This window comes from Chanodichthys erythropterus, chromosome 3 (genome assembly GCF_024489055.1).
Source record: "Chanodichthys erythropterus isolate Z2021 chromosome 3, ASM2448905v1, whole genome shotgun sequence".
In the NCBI taxonomy this organism is placed as follows: domain Eukaryota; kingdom Metazoa; phylum Chordata; class Actinopteri; order Cypriniformes; family Xenocyprididae; genus Chanodichthys; species Chanodichthys erythropterus.
The window spans coordinates 32,280,646-32,301,042 of NC_090223.1; the positions used below are offsets into that span (position 1 = coordinate 32,280,646).

At 35.9% G+C, this 20,397-nt stretch overlaps 2 protein-coding genes across 3 annotated transcripts; one reads left to right on the forward strand and one right to left on the reverse strand.

Annotated features, from left to right (window-relative positions):
* Nucleotides 1–1,302: 1,302 nt before the first annotated feature.
* c3h17orf75 (chromosome 3 C17orf75 homolog) lies at nucleotides 1,303–6,490 on the reverse strand. Of its 2 annotated transcripts, XM_067381856.1 has the most exons (10): nucleotides 6,179–6,490; nucleotides 5,643–5,717; nucleotides 5,217–5,342; nucleotides 4,823–4,953; nucleotides 3,812–3,867; nucleotides 3,556–3,675; nucleotides 3,385–3,449; nucleotides 3,160–3,299; nucleotides 2,951–3,054; nucleotides 1,303–1,532 (listed from the first exon to the last, which is right to left on the reverse strand). In XM_067381856.1, the coding sequence occupies exons 1-10, from the start codon at nucleotides 6,325–6,327 to the stop codon at nucleotides 1,314–1,316; spliced, it is 1,185 nt and encodes a 394-aa protein (XP_067237957.1). In that variant the 5' UTR covers nucleotides 6,328–6,490; the 3' UTR covers nucleotides 1,303–1,313. The 2 variants fall into 2 exon arrangements, with proteins under 2 accessions (XP_067237957.1, XP_067237958.1); XM_067381857.1 differs by lacking the exon at nucleotides 5,643–5,717.
* A 3,265-nt stretch (nucleotides 6,491–9,755) lies between these two features.
* rps15a (ribosomal protein S15a) lies at nucleotides 9,756–14,926 on the forward strand. The gene is made up of 5 exons (XM_067381858.1): nucleotides 9,756–9,780; nucleotides 10,363–10,500; nucleotides 10,582–10,661; nucleotides 12,766–12,851; nucleotides 14,793–14,926. The coding sequence occupies exons 2-5, from the start codon at nucleotides 10,368–10,370 to the stop codon at nucleotides 14,884–14,886; spliced, it is 393 nt and encodes a 130-aa protein (XP_067237959.1). The 5' UTR covers nucleotides 9,756–9,780; nucleotides 10,363–10,367; the 3' UTR covers nucleotides 14,887–14,926.
* Nucleotides 14,927–20,397: the final 5,471 nt, after the last annotated feature.

Consider the following 20,397-nt stretch of genomic DNA (forward strand, 5'->3'; position numbering starts at 1 on the left):
TCATATATTACACACCCTCATGTCGTTTTACACCCATATGAACACAAACACAAATTAAGATATTTTTGATGAAATCCAATGGCTCGGTGAAGCCTCTAATGCCAGCAATGTCACCGAACCTCTCAAGTTCCAGAAAGGTACTCAAAACATATTTAAAACAGTTAGAGTGGTAAGCGACAAGAATACTTTTTGTGCACCAAAAACACAAAATAACGACTTTTCAACAACATTTAGTGATAGCCGATTTCAAAACACTGCTTCGTAGCTTAACAAATCTTTTGTTTCGAATCAGTGGTTCGGATAGCGTATCAAACTGCTGAAATCATGTGACTTTGGCACTCCAAACCACTGATTCGAAGCAAAAAATTTTGTAAAGCTTTTTAACGCACAAAAAGTATTCTTGTCACTTTATAATATTAAGGTTGAACCACTGAACTCACATGAACTGTTTTAAATATGCTTTTAATACCTTTATGTAACTTGAGAAGTTCGGTGACATTGCTGGCAATGGATTCCTCACTGAGCCATCGGATTTCATCCAAAATATCTTAATTTGTGTTCTGAAGATGAACAAAGGTATTACGGGAGTAGAACAACATGAGGGTGAGTAATTAATGACTGAATTTATATTTTCAGGTGAACTAACCCTTTAAGGTATGTTTTTTTCCAAAAAAACTGTTATTTCCATTACATTTACATCCGATTTCTGAATTTATGATTATCAGAGGTTTTTTCTGTCTCTGGAAAAATAGTGAAATAGCAAACAAGGACAAAAAGGAATATCAAAATGTAAAAATTATGCACTTATCTAAAAAATATAATGATAAACCAGGCAATGCAGGTCACTGTCATATTTCTACTGAAATGGACTGGAATGATAATAGGCTATTAGCTTGTGCAGAGCTTCTTGATTACGTGATTAACTTCATATGGGATTGTCGGCTGAACAATGGTTTTAAAATCACACATCTTCAAAGCAATGACTGCTACACAGCTGAGACTACATCCTAGAATCAGTTGTCACATTTAAACACTACTGTCTTAATATTATATACACATTATTAAGAATCAGTCAGTTTAATCACATGGATTTTTCATTGGCCCATTTTATAGGATCTATTTAGTTTATCATTTTAAGCACCCACATCAACATACAGCAGCACATCATAGCAAAATCTTTTTCAATCTTTGATAATCAACCTCAACACGCACAAAAAGATGGACTATATTTAGTGTTTTTAAGTGCCCAAAATGCAGACCACTCAGACAGGTGAGTGTATGAAACTTTGTGGCCCCCTGCAGGCGGCGAGTTGTCAGTGCAGCGTGCCCTGCGCCTGCTCACCGAGGAACTCCTCCAGGACGTTTATGATTCCATAGGCCTCGGGAAGGCTGCTGTGCTCGGCGCGTGCGTTCTGCAGCAGCACGTCCCCGTTTCCACAGCTTTGCAGGAACAGACAGCAGCGGAACAGAGCGTAGTGGCTCATTTCAGCCTGACGGATGAAGCGCTTCAGGTTGTTCATGTCCTGGATGGCCTGCATGGAGAAAGCATGTGCATTATTGATGACATCCAAAATGATGCAATTGACATTTCTGAATGCGATCACTATTAAATCAGGTTGGGTAAAATACAGATTATCATATACAGATAATTTTTGTTAATTTAATACTAATTTAACTGATTAATAATTATTATTATTTAATACTTTTTAAATTTTAAATTTAAGTTAATACTCTTAATACTTTTAAAATGTAATAATTCCTTTTCTGATGTATTAAATTACATTTAAGATACCCTCATTAATTATACTGCAAGTTAATGTTTACAACAAAATAGTTTTAGATATTAATGCTTAAATCAATCTGCAGATTGGTTGCAGAGGGTTACCAGAAATAAATTAGTAATTACAAGTGTTATATGCGAGATCTGGAAACCAGACAGAAGAGCGTTACCAAAATAACTTTAAAAAATATTCTTTGACCCAAATAAATTAGAAAGTAAGATGGAACACAAAAAAATATTTTGAAGAATGTTGGTAACTAGACGAATTTGGATCCCACTGACTTCTATTTTAAAGACAAAAAAAAAATATGGGAGGTCAATGGGAATTGAAATGGTTTGGTTATCAACATTCCTCAAAACATATTCTTTTGTGTTCAGGAGAAGAAAGGTTTGGAATGACAAGGATGAGTATATGACAGAATTTTGAATTTTGGTGGACTATCCCTTTAAAGCAGAACTAAGTAACTTTTTTTACCTTCATAAATAGTTTTCTAAGTCTTTACGATGGTTAATTGACTTGTAGTGGTGTGTTTGAGGCAAGCACTAACCCCCTCTGGCACGTCTACGCCAGAAAACAGCACTTGCAACTTGAGCTGCACCGACCCGAAACAATCTCACCTCATGTTCACGTTCACGCGAAAGTGACAAAATGCTTTGTGGTAATTCAAAAACAATGTATATATTATGTCTTTATAAGACAATTTTGAAAATTACCCACCTCCATCGGGTGTACTGTATTTGCAAATTACCCACCTCCTCTTTCTTGTACTGTATTTGCATAACTACTGCGCTGGCGAGTGTTGTAGTCGTTGTAGTCCAGAGCTGCGCTTGGAGTATTTATGACAGTGTCATTCACTGAAGGAAACTGTAGGGGGAGCTTCGTGAATCTTGCTTAGTTCTGCTTTAACTATATGCTACCAATAGCATGTTAGCATGCTAAAAATGTAACTTTTTCAGCAATTCTATGTTAATGCCAATGAAAATGATTTATATGCCCCTACACAAATTAAGTAAACTTCTGTAATAAAAATTAATGATTAAATATTTATTATTAAATTATAATAAGGTAAATTGAGCAAGCAACAAAAAAAATCAGTGAACAACAATCTATTGTTAAATGTATTATCTGGATACCAGGTTGCTATTATGCACAATCAGAAGCACATTAACCTTAAGTTTAAAGTTCTCCAGGATCTGACGGAGGAGGAAAGGGTTAAAGCGCTCTGCAGCATTGACGAAGGCCTGGATCCAGTCATCACAGAACCGGTTACTGACTGCAGAGGTTAAAATACCAACACAACATTATCAACATAACATGTGTATGAAAGGAGAAAGCCTGTAGATTTAATGGAGATCATGATGATGATGATGCTGCTGACCTTCATTGGTTATTGTGGGAGGGCTGGTTGAGCAGTTGATGATCAGATTGGTGTTAGAGTCCTCTGAAATGGCCTTACAGAGGGAGGCTGTAGTTGTGTCTTCCTGGACAAGACCCTGCAGGCTTGCTGCTTTGATAAATCTAATCAAGACAGATGTAACAATCAGTACGTAACACTATAAAACTGCAAGAGTACTGAATAAAAGGATCATGTTGTTTTGCTCACCTTGCTACATCTGCTTTTGTCTTCTCATCTGCCCCTGTGACCTCTACAAGCTTGTGACTCAAAGCCTGCAGCAGAGATGTGATGTTAAACTCATTTACCATTTAATTTAATACAGTATATTATTGTTTCAGATGTAAAATATACATGATCTAAACAGCAGTGGTTTCTTACAGCATGCAGAAGGTACCCAACGTTTGCCTGCAACAGCTGAACCACCCTGTGAATGTGCATTACTGATTCTTCATACCACTGGTTCAGGTAGGGTCTGACATCTGTCTCCAAGTTCTGCATCTGTAACCAGACCCACAAGGTTTACAGCAAATGGATATCAAAAGCAGTGTGCCAGCAAATATAACTTCAACAAAACAAACCAATTTCAACATGCATGTTATGTTCATTGTTTTAAAAAGAAAAAAGCTGTCCTCACCTCTGGAGTCAAAACGCCCTGCAGACCCTGGACGTATTTGTCCAGCTCAATTCTGAATGTTTGTACAGTTAAGTAAAATTAATTAATTATCCTAATAAGAGAGAACTGCGTTTGAATGCATTAGTAAAACTTGATATCACATAATTTCTTAATGCACAATGCTGTATTTCCTAGTTTAAAGTCACCATAAAATTAAAATAGACAATTCTAGTTTATTTATAGGGAATATCGCAGTTTATGATTTTAAATTATTTATCCGTGCATGCACATTTTTTTTTTTAATTCATGTGCCCTCATACTCTTATAAAAACAACTTCCCCTCCCTCTTGCAGTGACACATCTTCTCTTCTCTAATGATGTGTTTACTGGCATGAGGGCGGGACAACCTGTCATCACCTGACATCACAGAAATAGAGTGCCCCAGGGAAGACACGTTTTTGTAGGCCAACCGGGAAGTTAGCGGCGCACAGGTTCCCTCGATCGAAAGCCTATGCATTTTTCCCATAGACTTTTGGAAAATCGCAGAAAATAATCTCTGTGTTTAACAAAGGGTTATGACACTTACACGTTTTGTCTATCAAGATAATCTTTACAAGTTAACACAACATTTATAGATTTTGAAGCCTAAATAAAGTCGTCAGATATAAAAGGCTAACAGTAGGCTATAAACGGACTACAGCACACCATGGTCGCGGATCAACGTCACCACCAACAAGCGTCCTCAAACTTTATTTAAAAAACAACATTATTTAAAAACATGCTCGCTGATTATGATCTGTGCTGTTATGAATACTTATCCACTTTTTCATGAGAAATGCTGTCCAAATCCCTAGGGCACTCTATAGCAAACCACAACCATCAATCAATTCCCAATGGACAAAATCAAGTCTTGCCCTACATTTTTCAACTTGTTCGAGAAGCTGTTTCACTTGTATATACGTCACTCATAACAGGGAAGAAGACTATCGTTTCATGGCAATTTTAGTGTTCAGTCATTTGTGATTCGAGGATATAGATTCAGGCCCTTCTCTGATCCTCCGAGAAGACACACCACCCAGCCGTTGCCATCGGCCTCAGGCTGTTCCGGAGATTTCTCTTGCTCCAGCAGACAGCAGTAACAGCCCACCGCTTGCTCAGGGATGCTTGAACACAAATAAACATTGAATCAGTAAAGAAAGAAAATACATGGTTATATTATACTGAATGACAATGAGGTATGGTTTTGGATATTTAGTTGTGCACTGAAGGATAATAAAAACAATGAGTAATGTAGATGTATTAATACTATATATTACATGAATAGTATTATTGTATTTTAATTTAACATTTATATTTTATTCATTACAATTAACAAAAACATTTTTTTATAGTTTTAGTTAGCAATAACAGCACTGATATGATGTACCTTAGTTCCACAGTGGCAATGTTACCCATACCCCCCAGTAATGCACCCCTGCTCAGCCTGCGAGAGATGTAGCTTCGTAGCTCTGGTTCCGCCTCGGATGGCAAGCTGGCGTCCAGCAGGGTGAGACTTTAAGAGAGAAATATGTGTTAAAAAACTATAATATCAACAAGGATGCACAAAGTGAACAAGCGGACAGACAAGCAGTTAATGAAGCATAGATAGATGTTCACACAATCACCAGCAGCACCTAGCAGAGATACATACTGAGAGAGTTTGATTAGTTCAATGGTTATGGATGAGATGAGCAAGTCAACATGATGAAAAGCCAGAGCATTTTTTCGACTGAAGCCATGATTTTTCTTCCATCACAACACTGAAAGCCACTGGACAGTGATGACTGAGAGATGATGGTGGGACCCTTTTTACCTAAAGTCATCTTGACTTGTGGTTGAGTCAGATCTCCTTTGGCTCCAGGCCACACTCTCTCCAGAAGCCTCAGATCTGGGTAGTTTGATAATGCATTTAATACTTCATAAGCATTAATATGCTAAGAGCTCCTGGGTTATAACTGGCCTACATGTTCATGTGTGGTATTTTACAATGTCTTACTGTATATACTGTCTGTGCATAACTCATCCAAGATGCGGTCATATGATTTCATAAGACTAACTCACTATTGTGAACTATGCTGCAAATGTAAGATATTGCTCTTCCTGTCATGCAACTGCAAGCTTAATTCTTATAATAAGCACATAGTTAATTTTGATTCATACACGTAGAAAAGAAGCAAAAGACTGGGTAGACCTAACTATACATGCATAAATCTAATATACTCTTCTTCAATATGAGGCATTAAAGGGCAAAATGTTTCTAAAACTAACATTTTGCAATGCATTCTGCACCTCCTTAGCACAATGTCACTATCTCATTCAAAGATTAGTCAAAAGTGAAAACCACTGTACCTTGTGTTTTGGTAGTAATATATAGCATAGTAGCTGTTAATCTGTTGTATTTTCTGGCTGTATCCGGCGATCTCCTCGTTGTCGAAGTCTACATCCCTTTCATCCACGTCTATGGACTCCTGGAAGGAAGATGTCTGGGATGTAAACATGTCTCTGCAAAGCCAAGAAGACTAGCGACACTACGGATTATGTGCTATTCCGATAACTAATAAGCTTCAGTTGTCCTAAATATATCAATGCTTTAAAGTCGTGTAATTATTTTGTTTGAAAATCCATTTAAATTCTACGTGACATTTGACTTAAGACACAGCGGTGCTGTACGCATGCGCTGTAGTGGGGATTCGTTCTGGATTCGAATCGGTATTTTTGAATGAATCTTATGAATCGTTCTCGTTAACTTCGGCGCTCATATTTTCATTCCACCTTCATACGCGCTTTTCCCTGAGCAAATGCGTGTTAATTTCTGATCTATTTAAGTTCATTTTGACAAGCCAATCTTATTCATATCAAGAAAGGGAACGGAAGAACTGTGTATGACTGATGACCACACAATTAAAATGATGTAACAAAGATTAAACTATTTATTTAGGCAATTATTAATGTCCTTTTTATAGTTGCCTAGCTGTTGACCAAATGGAGGGGGAAATGATAGATGTTCTTTGATGCCATTTATGAAGAAAACGTTTAAATATTATCTCAATGATTAATTGTAATAAAGTATAACAAGACGTTTTTCGGTCGGATTTGTAAACGAATTGTGTTTTTAACGAAACCTTGAATAAATGACAGTCATATAATGCTTCGGATTTCGTGAACACCTGATTCAAAAGATTCGAATCATTTGGATGAATCAATAGCGTCATCACTACCGCACATGCGCGTTAAAGGTTTGTGTGTGAGCGCGCCAAAGCAACAAGAGCTTCTGGATCTCACACTGACTGCAGCTCTACACCGAAAAGTGCGCTATTATAATACGCATATTTTGTAAACATGCCGTCTAATGTAGAAATAAAAGCAGCTTTGCGTAACTTGCGTTACCTCACGCAGCGTGCAAAAGAGCTGAGCGGTACAGATGGGACTGTGATCCGTCAGCAGGACACGTTTTTCAAAGTGCCCGCAGGACGGCTGAAACTCAGGGACTTTCAGGATGGGACCGGGCAGTTGATCTTCTATGAAAGGCCAGATACAGAAGGACCCAAGCTGTCAAACTACTCCATAACCCCTACCAACGACCCACAGGGGCTTGTCAAGGTTCTGACAGATGCACTGGGGCAAGTGGGGCAGGTGAAGAAGGAGAGGAGGCTGTATATGGTGGGACAGACCAGGGTGCATGTTGATTCTGTGGAGGGCCTGGGGGACTTCATGGAGCTTGAGGTGGTGATGAAAGATCACCAGAGCAGAGAAGAAGGAGTGGCCATCGCAAATCAGCTGATGCTGGAGCTGGGAGTGAAGGAGGAGGATCTGATCGATGGCGCTTACATGGATCTCCTGCTGAAGAACCAGCAAAATGGACATGCACCATAGACTCTGACCAGATGTGGTTACTGTGTGGCACTTATCAATGACTTTTCCAAACAATACTTCCATTGTCAAATTTTTTGTCCAAACAATACTTCCATCTGACATAAAATTTAAGTGATTTTGTTTTGTTTTTACCTTTAAGCGTAGCTGCTCCTTTTGTACTGCTACACTGTTGAGATTATGCAGCATCATCTGAAATGATCAACCGAATAAACAATGTGCATGAATTGTGTTTGGTCTGTTTTTACATACAGTATGAATACAAAATGCCTTTTGAGTTAGAACGTTTTTGTCTTTCCAACCTCTGGAAGATGACAGAAAATAGGACCGTAAAAAATAAAAATGTCGGGGCAAAAAATCAATAGAACTTAAAAATGCCCCGAGTTAAATTTGTAGAATTCAGAGGGTTTTATTTATATAGGCCTATATATATATATATATATATATATATATATATATATATATATATATATATATATATATATATATATTTCTCCTGACTACCAGAACAAATTTTATTCATGTTATGATATGTCCTCTGTAGAGGACACTAGGACTCAGTTTTTAAAAATAAAATAAGACATGAATTGACATGAAAAAAAAAAAGTTTTCAGGATTTTTTATACCAAACTTTGTATAAAGATGATTCTAAACTATGTTATGAAAGATAAAACAGAATGATTTGATATGCCATTTTGCTTTATTCAGTATGTGGGTAAAATGGCCATAAATGTGTTTTCCCATTATATACAATGTATACACTGTATCTAATTTTGCATATTAATGTGTTTTCAGGCAACATGAAAAAAGAAGTGTAATAACTGGAGTAATAATTGACAAGATTGTTATAATATCTAATATTTCATAGGAATATTTAAATATAATTTCTTTCCCTATTCACTTGTTGTGTCTCCAAAAATGCCTGATAAACATGATTTAAGTCCTGATGTCTTCTAGCGGACGTGGATGAAATCAATGTCCTGTTTCGTAACAGAAAGTCAAGTTTTGATTAGAAACCACATAACATTTGAACAGATGTTGATTTATGACAAACAATTTGGAAAATTAGTCAGATTTAAATGATAATTACAAAATATTATCATGTGACTATGGACCACAAAACCAGTCATAAGTCGCACGGGTATATTTGTAGCAATAGACAACAATACATTGTATGGTTCAAAATTATCTATTTTTATTTTATGCCAAAAATCATTAGGATATTAAGTAAAGATCATGTTTCATGAAGATATTTTGAAAATTTTCTACCATAAATATATAAAAAATGTATTTTTGTGAGTGGATATGCATTGCTAAGGACTTCATTTGGACAACGTTAAAGGCGTGATTTGTAAATCAGGGATGCAAACAGGTAAGGGGGGAAAAGTGCATTGTGCGGGGCTGGGCACAGATTTTTTTATTTGCTTTACATGCTCATTTGTAGTTATTTTTTATTACCCTATATGTCCAAAACTGTAATTTTTCATGAAAAACAAACAAACAAACAAAACATATTGTTGCAGCATTGGATAGCATAGCTTTCTCATTGGATCTATACAAATCTCATTGGTGACGTATTTTGATCTCAAAAAGGTGAATTCTCACTGAAAGGTGAGGAGTTTGCATCTATGATAAATTTCAAACCCTTATGGTTTTGTGGTCCAAGGTCACATATTTCCATAAGGGTGTTAAAGCACTAGATTAATGATCCCTAGATCACTAGATTAACTAGACTAACAACATGTAGCCTATAATAGCAGTATAGCTTAGTAAAACAATAATAGTGTACAGGCAAAAACAATCTGAATACTGGTCCATATAAGATTGTATTGACTTTATAGATGTATTGACTATAAAGAGAATAAGCAAACAAGAAAACCCTGAGAAAATATTATATTCATCTAGACCAATGTATATAATGAATATGTTTCTAGGTTTCTATACTGTCAATGAGGCGCTCCAAACCAGTAGGTGGCAGTGATTCAACATGCAGTGTCCTTCTGTGCTCGCGAGAGTACATTTTTTCCCAAATCGCACCGCGCGCCCCTCTTCCTTCCTCTTTCCGCCATATTGCAGAACTGGTAAGGTTCAGGATTACTACAATGCTTGAATAATCTGTTTAAATCACGAACATCGTCCTCTATCAGCCACAGCTAGACTGAAATATATGTTTATGAGTATCCTAAACGCCAGATTCTCGAATCATTTGGTCAGTCGTGTCAGTTTGGACGCATATATTTCCCTGATATTCATGAGTCTGAACCTCCAGCATTCAGTAGAGCCTGTCCATGTTTCTGGCGTCAGACACGAATAACCCGAATCAGACAAAAGTTATCAAGCACTCCGGTGCATTGTTTTTATTCAGAAATGTATGTTGATTTTTAGTAGAAAAGGGTTAGTGTGGATACAAACCCAGATAGCTTAATTTGCTAAGTTAATTCATCCACTAATAAACCGGTAAGCATTTCGCGTAGTGCCAGAGAAATATATATATTATATATACAGTTTTCACTTAACTTACTACTATTTAACGAAACGCAGTTTTGTATTTAATCCGCTGTGTCGACGTGTACCTGGCTTTAGCGGTTTGGCTTGTGGCAGTGGCTGTGTGACGCATATATTGACTAAATATTGTATATTGAACATGTTTTTGTCGCCCGCAGGCATCATGGTGCGCATGAACGTTCTCGCTGATGCGCTGAAAAGCATCAACAATGCCGAGAAACGTGGGAAACGCCAGGTTCTCATCAGGCCCTGCTCTAAAGTTATAGTGCGCTTTCTTACTGTGATGATGAAGCATGGTAAGCTGGTTCATGAGCCTTTCAGTGTCTTCTAAAGACTGGTGAAACAAGCTGCTCAAGCTGGTTGTGTGATCTTTGCAGGTTATATTGGAGAATTTGAGATCATTGATGATCACAGAGCTGGAAAAATTGTTGTCAATCTCACAGGAAGGCTGAACAAGGTAAGTGTGGTTTAATTAACCTTCTCTAGATGGTCACGATGAATGTCTAAAATTACAGAGACTTGTACTGTGTTGTATGTTTAGAGACGACTAAAGGGCTTTCTTGCACGGACAGATCACAATCTTCTATATTCACAGTATAAATACTTAGTGGCTTATTGGTTTTATTAAAAAAATACTGTTTAATGAATATTACTGTAACTTTTCATTAACTGTAAGTGAATTTAAGTGGCTTTTTTCTGTTAGATGTTAGTCCCTGACATGTAGGTGTACTTTGTGCTAAGGTTCAAGGGTTAGTTCACCCAAAAATGAAAATAATGTCATTTATTACTCACCCTTGTTTCGTTCCACACCCGTAAGACCTTCGTTTATCTTCAGAACACAAATCAAGATTTTTTGATGAAATCCAGAAAAGTAGTAAAGACATCGTTAAAATAGTCAACGTGACTACAGTGATTCAACCTTAAAGGGTTAGTTCACTCAAAAATGAAATTTCTGTCATTTATTACTCATCCTCATGCCATTTCACACCCGTAAGACCTTCATTAATCTTCAGAACACAAATTAAGATATTTTAGTTGAAATCCGATTGCTCCGTCAGGCCTCCATAGGGAGCAATGACACTTCCTCTCTCAAGATCCATAAATGTACTAAAAACGTATTTAAATCAATTCATGTGAGTACAGTGGTTCAATATTAATATTATAAAGCGATGAGAATATTTTTGGTGCACCAAAAAACCCAAAATGACTAATTTAGTGATGGCCGATTTCAAAACACTGCTTCAGGAAGATTCGGAGCACAAATGAATCAGTGTCGAATCATGATTCAGATCGCGTGTTAAACTGCCAACGGCTGAAATCACGTGACTTTGCCGCTCCGAACAGCAGATTCAATACACTGATTCATAACGCTGTAATTCGTGTTTTGAAATCGGCCATTACTAAATAAGTCATTATTTAGTTTTTTTTGGCGCACCAAAAATATTCTCGTCGCTTTATAATATTAATACTGTACTCACATGAACTGATTTAAATGTTTTTAGTACCTTTATGGATCTTGAGAGGAAATGACATTACTCCCTATGCAGGCCTCACTGAGCCATCGGATTTCATCTAAAATATCTTAATTTGTGTTCTGAAGATGAACGAAGGTCTTACAAGTGTGTAACGACATGAGGGTGAGTATTTAATGAATGAATTTTCATTTTTGGGTGAACTAACCCTTTAATGTTATGAAGCGACGAGAATACTTTTTGTGTGCAAAAACAAAAATAACGACTTTATTCAACACATTCGTCTCTCTCCTCTCATTCTGCTACGCTGTTTTTGTTGCAGCTTGCAGGTTCTACGTCTGAACACCGGCTCAGTATTGGCTGACACTGTTCACATGAGCAGCATGAGGCGTGCGTGTGATGCTGATGCAGGAGCCGGCCAATACTGAGCCGGATGTAAACACCGAGACGCAGATCTAATTTCATTTTTGGGTGAACTAACCCTTTAATAGTTTGCCTATGGGTTCTGCCCAGTGAAATGGACCGGAACTAGGCAAATAGGCGTTTTGTGTCATCAATGTTAATATATATATATAAACAGTATGGAAGGCGGTATTTTGACTACAGTCCTGGCTAATCTACATTATTAGGTGAAACCCACAGTGGAGGGTTTTGAAATTTTAAAATTTTAAATATTTTTCAGAACATCATGGCCCGGTTTCACAGACAGGGTTTAGTCTAAGCTAAGATTAGGCCTTAGTTCAATTAGGACATATAAGTAGCTTTTACATTTTAAAGTAGCTATAAATTTTCACTAGAAAAAACATTACTGATGTGCATCTTGAAACAAAACAATGGCTCTGACATAACTTAATATGTCAATAAGTTGCGTTCAGTTAAAACAGCTCAAACATACATTTAGTCTAGGACTAGCTTAAGCCTTGTCTGTGAAACTGGGGCAAAATGACAAGCCTTGAGTTTCTTCTATGGGTTCTGCGTCATATAAACGGTTCATTTTGCTTTTCAGATGCACTCTGCCTTTTTGCTACTCATGTTTTATGTAAGTCTTGTGAGTTGTAGCACTTTCTGAACAATTTATATATAATGCAGTGTGGCGTCATCAGCCCACGGTTTGATGTGCAGTTGAAGGATCTGGAGAAGTGGCAGAACAACCTTCTCCCGTCTAGACAGTTTGGGTGAGTAAATTCTTCATATTTCTTAACATTTTACTATTTTACAATAGCTTTATGCTTTCACAGATAATTTTGTTTAGATTTGTGTTTTGAAGTTGGGTGTGTGCTTCATTTTCAGATTTTTAACTTTATCTGCATATTCAACAGTTCTTGAATGCGAATATGAGAAATACTGATCTCCATCTGCTAAACCCAAATCTAGAGAGACAGAGAATTATTAAATATCAAAATGGTACATGAATAAAAATGATTATGTCCTCACATTGTATAGTTAGCATTCTTAGTAACAGCATTTGCAATGCTTCATGGGAGAAAACTGCTGAACTTCCTCCTTTGATTGGATTTTTTTCTTAGATAATGTATAAAGTTATTTGTATGTAGTTTTCACAAAGAAAACATAAGCTGGAAATTTAATTCAGGGTATAGTAAGCTAGTGTCAGGCTCTGTGAGTATGCACCACTTCGGAAGTCAATTACGAGCTTGTTGTTTTCAAGAGCTTTGTCAGAAAGAATAGGAATCATGGAGGACACCATGTTCATTCTTGCCTTTTTGGGGGGGTATTTTTATTAAAATGTTAAAATGCCAAAATGTTTTAAAGACATTCAATTTTGAATAGGGTAGTTACCAATTTCTTGACAAGTATTTAAACATTCACCACACTATCTAGATTTTTGAAATTTCAGTCAAATACATGCTATATTTGCTGTGCATGAAACAGAATATACTTCAAATTATCTTTTTTTTATATATATATATATATATAAAAATACGCACTACTGTAATGAAAATACAAGATGTATCTGTTGTGGAAAAAAACTAATAAAGAATACCAGTCACAGCAGCAATCGTTCTGTTTTAATAGGGCTGGGCGATATGGACAAAAAAATTAAATAAAAATAGCTGTATATGTTTTGGCTGAACGGCAAAATGTTATAAATCTGTATTTTGTATGTTTTGAATAAAAAAAAATGCTATCATAAAAATACACTTGTATGTTTAAAGATCTAATTGACACATTTAATGTCCGACAAATTTTTTTATAGCAACTTGTATATTTTATTCAGAAGTTTGGCACTCCTATTGCGCTTCGTCTGTTTGGCACAAATGTGCACGACGGCGCTCATTTACTGCATTGTGAAGTTTAGTGGAGACTAGCATAAAGCTTATCCACTTATTTTTCAGATGATTTCGTAATGTCAAACTACTGCATGATATAAACGGTATTGGCTCATCTTGCATCATTTATAAATATATAGATCTGTTGGGAAAAATCCATATACTGCCAGCCCCATGTTTAAAGATTATGGCACACCCAACTCAATCGGGTATCAAAATTCTGTTTCCCAGTAGTAAATGCTTTATATCCAATATATGACTAGGAAATTTGTATTTACGATAATTCCAGTTGCACATGAAGGCAGCATTAAGCTTTGTCAATTGCTGCATGTTGTTCTCTTGTTGTGTGCAAGAGTGATCAAACTTTTTTTTTCTTTTTCTTTTTAAACAGAAAAGTGGTGGTTCACTTATCTGGTGATTGAGTAAATATTGTGTACAAAATTTTTATTTGTCCCATTTGCCTTTTTTTGAATTGATATCTGCATTATACTGGCCTTTGGCCTCTTTGCATTTGAGTTGGCCATTGAAAAATCCACGGTCAACCATTAATAGTCATGCTTGATTAACTTTTGACATTTGCTCATTATTTGTAACTGAATCGCCTTGAACAACTAAAGGCTGGTTTTGCCCATATTTGCCGTTGCTTTTATTGTATTTGTGACAAATGATCCATTTTCATTGCTTTGTTTACATTAAGATCTTGCAAATTTCAATAATGCAGTGCAGAATCATCTTAAAAACATCTGCCTAGGGCGAGATGTATTCAAAGGGCAGCACCATCTTGGACAGCCTGGTAATGTTTTTTTTTTTCTCTCTCATTCTCTGCAGATTCATTGTTTTGACAACCTCAGCTGGCATCATGGACCACGAGGAGGCCAGACGGAAACACACAGGAGGAAAAATCCTTGGGTTCTTTTTCTAAACATGTAAAGTCACCAACAAAATAAACACAGTGAGGATAAGTTGTTTGTGTGCTTTGCTTTCTTAATGCATAACATGCTATGTTCTAATTAACACGGGAGCAAAAGGAGCACATGTAAACTGTAGGAAACGCATTATTCAAAACACAAGTGAAAACAATTGTTCTGCCAATTGTGTTGTGATTGGCACCTCTTGCATTTGGCTGGAAGAAGTACAATATGATGTTATGATGCTGTCATAACACAAATGCAGATCTAGTAGAAAGACTTTCATTCACTCAGTTTACAGTTCAAAAGCTTAACTTCCCTGCTAGAATTTTAAGTTTGAGTGTTTAATGTCTTTTTCTGGGACCAGCACGTTTATGTGAAACTGACATTTTAACAGAAAAGATGCAGTGACTTCAATCTCTGGCTCTCAGTTTAACTTAAGTGGCATTTTTTTTTTTATGGCTAGCAACTTCAAGAGGAATGAAATGAGTGTTTGTTAATGGGGTTCACATTGAAATGCACATTCCTCTGAGTATTTATGGCTCATCTTGACTAGACTGTGGTTTGAAGAAAGATGCTCAACTGTGAACCTGTCCAAGATGGGAAATAGTCCTCTTATTCTTTGAGCATGTGAAACAATTGGCACTTGCTTCGGAGTTTGGCTGTTTGGAGATTAAAACTTTCTAAGTTGGTGTAGGGCTTATGTTATGATCTGTAGATATTAAACTAAACAATAGCTTTTCAAAGGTTACTGAAGTCCAGTTTTTTTTTTTTATAAGTCCTAGAATATTAAGCTTGTAATTTGACTTTCTGACTGACTTTCATGATTTTATTGGAGAAAAACTAACTTCATGAATAGGTTAACATCATAAAAGTTCACCACTAATTACTTGAATGATTTTCAACATCTTTCTCAATCCATTTTTTTTTGTTCTTCATTTGCTCATCTACCAGCAGGTGGCACTGTGCTGCTTTGTTGCTTAAAACATGGGGCTGTGTGGGTATGTCCAAAAGGTATCTAGTTCTCATTTTATGACAGTCACACACTACATTTATTTGGAGTTTTACAGCAATAATCATTTGCTTCTCATTTCCATGAACCCAGCTTGTTGCTGTTATGTTTTGATAAAGTTTTTAAGATCTTTACGTGAATATAATTGGCCAAAGATTTGGTTAGGCTACTAGTATGTCAAAAATAGCATCAAATAAATGTCAAGCACTGATATAATGTTAATCAGATTTGCTATCTGTGAAAAATATCAATTTAAGAAAATACATTTTTTAGCTTACGAACTACTGTAGATAGAAAAAACACTGAATTTTATTTATTTAAGGGATATTAAATTGATTTCCAGGGGTGTTTTTAAGCCTTTAGGCTGCAAGAGCAAGTGTTTAACCTTAACAAATGTCATGTTTAATGTCAATCTTTTAAATATTTAATTAAAGACATTATAGGGCTGTTGCATTTGCAAAAATAATTGTTGTGAGTTTAATATGTTCAAGTACAAAATTTTGAATGCAAAAAAAAAAAGGGCAAAATAAATGATAGATTACTTTCAAAACCAGTATGTAGGTCTTCATAAGCGAGTCATTGAACTGAATCATTAAAAAAAAAGGGGCTTATTTGCTTAAATGAAATGCTGCTTTGTTGCTTTGGAAGTGTTTGGATAAAAAAAAAAAAAAAAAAACTGACAATATTCTAGTTAAGTAAGTTTCTTGTTGAACTTTTGTATGAAATCAATATTGTAATCATGTTTATATTCAGGAATATCTATTTGTCTACACACGGCAAACAAAAACTCATACAGGGACATTTTTTGTCCTCTATATCTTTAATTGTATGAGTATTTTTGTTTATTTTAGCTTTGCCTGAGCCCCGGAAGAATCTCTCCCCTTGTTTTTTGCCTTCTACAATGAAATGAATCTTTAAAAGAGATTAACATTGGTGAACAGTAATGATGTAGCAATGAATTTAACAGGACAAGGCTTCCCATCTAAACATGAGTACCCATCACTAAGCATCTGTGAGCATTGCCTGCTCTGTATAGCAGCTGGATTCTTTCCTGCCACGAGAACCAGTTTACCGGAGATGAGTCAAAAGAGGACACGTCTTATGTCTGTCTTTTTCTTTACCGCTCACCTGCCTTTGCAATGCGAACTGTTCTTTTCCGGAGGAAGCTATGCTGGAAGCAGGTGCTTATTTTCTGACGTTTAGAGTGGCTATATAATTAATACTGATGGAATTTCTCTTGGGATAGGCTTAACAACTTGTATATTAAATCGAGGTGGTATTTATGATTTACTGGGGGGGGAACAGCAGCAGGTCAGCATCTACATTGGAAACCAAATCGTTTGAGAAAAAGCTTTGAAACCAAATAATTTGAAGAGGTTTCAGCTCTGCATGCTATTAACATAGAGAGTTTCAAAGCTACTGACTTATAATGCAACAAAACAGTCAGTTTGTATTAAATGCAGCCACCCTTTCTTCCTTCTGGCCATCTATAATAACTTTTCTTTCAAATATGGAAGCTCTAATATCAGATGGGCTGAAGACAGTAATCAGGTCCAGGCCATTGCCCCTGCTGGCTAAGGGTTTCTTTGATGACTAGGTGATGTTGGGTGTTCAGGCCCATTTAGTCGTGCGCCTCTGTGTGACGGGACCTTCTCTGTGAGCTGATGGGGTATTGCTTTGAATCTCACAGATGCTGCAGCTGTAATGAGCACCAGCCTATATGGTTGTTCCTTTGACTGGGCTCTTCTGCGATGCCTTAATGGCTTTTCACAATGACCCACTGATGTAGAAGTGAACAGTCTGCCTAAAACACCGTCAGTCACCATTTTACTCCCGTAATTACATCATTAATCAGTCTTGATGAGCTGATTAAAGTCACATTCCCCTGATTCATATCCTTTGTGCAGACATTATATGTAATACTTAGAAAAAGCATAGATTATGTAGTTCACGTCTGAAGCACGAGAGTCTGTTGCATAAGCAAATGTTTACATGAATTTAGAAGTTTGCTTATGCTATTAACATAGAGAATGAAGCCTTCATATGTTTTAAGGAAAGTAACTCTCCTTCATAGTATCCCTTAAGAAATTCATAGTAGTTTACTTTGTGCCTTTAAGTAAATAAAAAATGTCAGTCACTTTACTTAAGCATCTTTCTTTAGGCTCATTGACATGCGAAAACGTGAAACGAATCACCTATGAATGGTCTATTCACATCAAGAATGCCAATGGAGTTATTCAAAGTTATTTATTTATCATAATTGCATTTTATTTACTTTCTCTTTTTATTCGAAAAAGTCAGATTACATATATAGAATTTTAATGATCAATAAATGATTGAAAAATGATTTTTTTTTAAAAACAGCTCTTCTATTTACTTTTCTAAGTAAAATAAAAAAAAATCTATGCATAAAAGGTTATTTAAAATAATTTATTGCAATATATGGTATGGTACAATAATACCAAGTAATCTTTTAAGACCAAAAGACTATAATCATTATAATTCTATCAGTAGTGCCTCATTATGTACCTTCTGAAGTTTTCAGTCTATAATCACTGGTCAAATGTCATATAAGTATACACTGTAAAAAATGACCGTGATTTTAACAGTAAAAGACTGTAAAAATGCTGCGGTGAAAAACTGTTGATTGGTTTACAGAAAGTTTCCGTACTATATACGGTGAATAACTGTAATAGATCTAACGGTACATTTAATGTAATTTTACGGTAAAATACCGTTAAATTCACAGTTTTTGGACGTGAAAAATAACAATTCATTGTAAAATTTACAGTGAAAAACCGTAAATTGACATTCCCACAATTCCCTGCGTGACACTTCACATTTGATATATTTTCATTGAAATAACTCTGTTTCTTCTTAGTTTTTCTCATTTTTTCTAATCAGTTATGTACATTAGGGTTTTATGTTACATCTAATGTTGTTAAATTAATGTTTATTGCATTTTTAAAATTTCATGCATGTTACCATGATGGTGTTTAGTGTGTGTGTGAATGACACTGTGTGCACCTTCTATATATTAGTATTGTCTTCCTCAGCTTGTGGAAAAGCTGCTTGTGATGAACTTTGATTCATCATGTGACTCTCATCACCACTGTGTTTGGTCACTGTCAGTGTATTATAAAGGTACAAAACAGATATTAGTACTTCATTAGGTTGGTAAATTAACATTATATCAGTTAATGAAATACGTTATTTTACCGTAAATTGAACAGATTTAAAATGTAAAATTCACATGTAACTCCGTAAGTATGTTTACGGTTAGATGTCATTTTTACAGTATTGTTCTGGTAACCACAGCTGCCGGTATTTTTCCGTAGAAACAACGGGATTTTTTTTACAGTGTAGGGTGGATGGCTGTTGAATGGATGGTAAAATAGCTAATTGGCAGAGTAGGAGATGCAACTGTTCCTTTCAAATGACTGTCTATTACTAATATGTAATCTTACGCACTTTATACTGTTTGGGTGTGTTGGTATGTCTTACTGCAGAAAGCACGTTTGTTGCTTTCATCCCGGAAATTATAGGAGTTCACTTCGAAGTGGATTTTCGAAGAAAACTCAGACAAAGGAGAAGTTTGCAGCAGACAGACAGAGCCTGCTGACAGTGACAAAACAACTAGTAATTAAAACGATGCAACAGAGAGGAAGAAACAGAAAGTGGTGGGCAGCCTGGGGCTGAAACACAAACAGGCACTGTAAATAGATAGCTCCACTATAGCGCTCACTCCATCTCAGACTTCCTAATAGGTGCTTTTCAGCAGCAGTAGTTAACTTATCAAGAAAAGTTATCAAAACTCTATATCAGGGAAACAACAAACTGGCTTGAACTGTGTTGCTTTGCCTGACTCCATTTTAGAGGCACTATTTACGTGTCCTGAGATGGGAAAAGAGGTTTAGGAGACTGAATCTGGTGAATGCAGCTTTTACTTTTCAAAAGTCATCATTTTCTGTATTAAATGGATGGCACAATAAGATAAATAGCATTCATTTAGAAAATGAATTTTCATTCCATGCAGACTTTAAGACAACACAAAAAATTAAAGTTATTTATTCAACCTTATGTTGTTCCCAAACACATGACTTTCATTTTACATTTCACATTTTATATGAAACTGTCAAGCTCCAAAATCTCAGAAAGGCACAATAATGAGAATGTATTTGAATGAACGTGGTTCATAAGACTTGTATGTTATAGCCTAATCCAAATCTTCTGAAGTCATACAATAGCTTTTTGTGAGACATCTGCACTATATTTCTTTGACAAGTTGATCAGATAAGTAGCAAAGTCCAATTCCATCATCAATGAATTGTTTTACAAAACTAGTCTAAATGATTTGTTTACAAAAAAAAAAAAAAAAATGGTTCTCAGGTTCTGCTTGCTACTATGATCTGGTCGCAATGGTGTAATCTTAAGAATTTAGTCATTATTCAGTGAATAAAGACCTAAATTTTGGTCTGTTTATCACACAAAGCTACTGTATGACTTTATATGA

Excerpts from the sequence above, each read along its gene's own strand:
- c3h17orf75 (XM_067381856.1), bottom strand. The coding sequence starts at position 6,327 with ATGTTTACATCCCAGACATCTTCCTTCCAGGAGTCCATAGACGTGGAT. Across the intron at positions 3,055-3,159 it reads TCCCACAATAACCAATGAAG|TCAGTAACCGGTTCTGTGAT; the intron begins GTCAGCAGCATC and ends TAACCTCTGCAG. Across the intron at positions 1,533-2,950 it reads TGGAGAACTTTAAACTTAAG|GCCATCCAGGACATGAACAA; the intron begins GTTAATGTGCTT and ends TTCTCCATGCAG.
- rps15a (XM_067381858.1), top strand. The coding sequence starts at position 10,368 with ATGGTGCGCATGAACGTTCTCGCTGATGCGCTGAAAAGCATCAACAAT. Across the intron at positions 10,501-10,581 it reads TACTGTGATGATGAAGCATG|GTTATATTGGAGAATTTGAG; the intron begins GTAAGCTGGTTC and ends TGATCTTTGCAG. Across the intron at positions 12,852-14,792 it reads CTCCCGTCTAGACAGTTTGG|ATTCATTGTTTTGACAACCT; the intron begins GTGAGTAAATTC and ends CATTCTCTGCAG.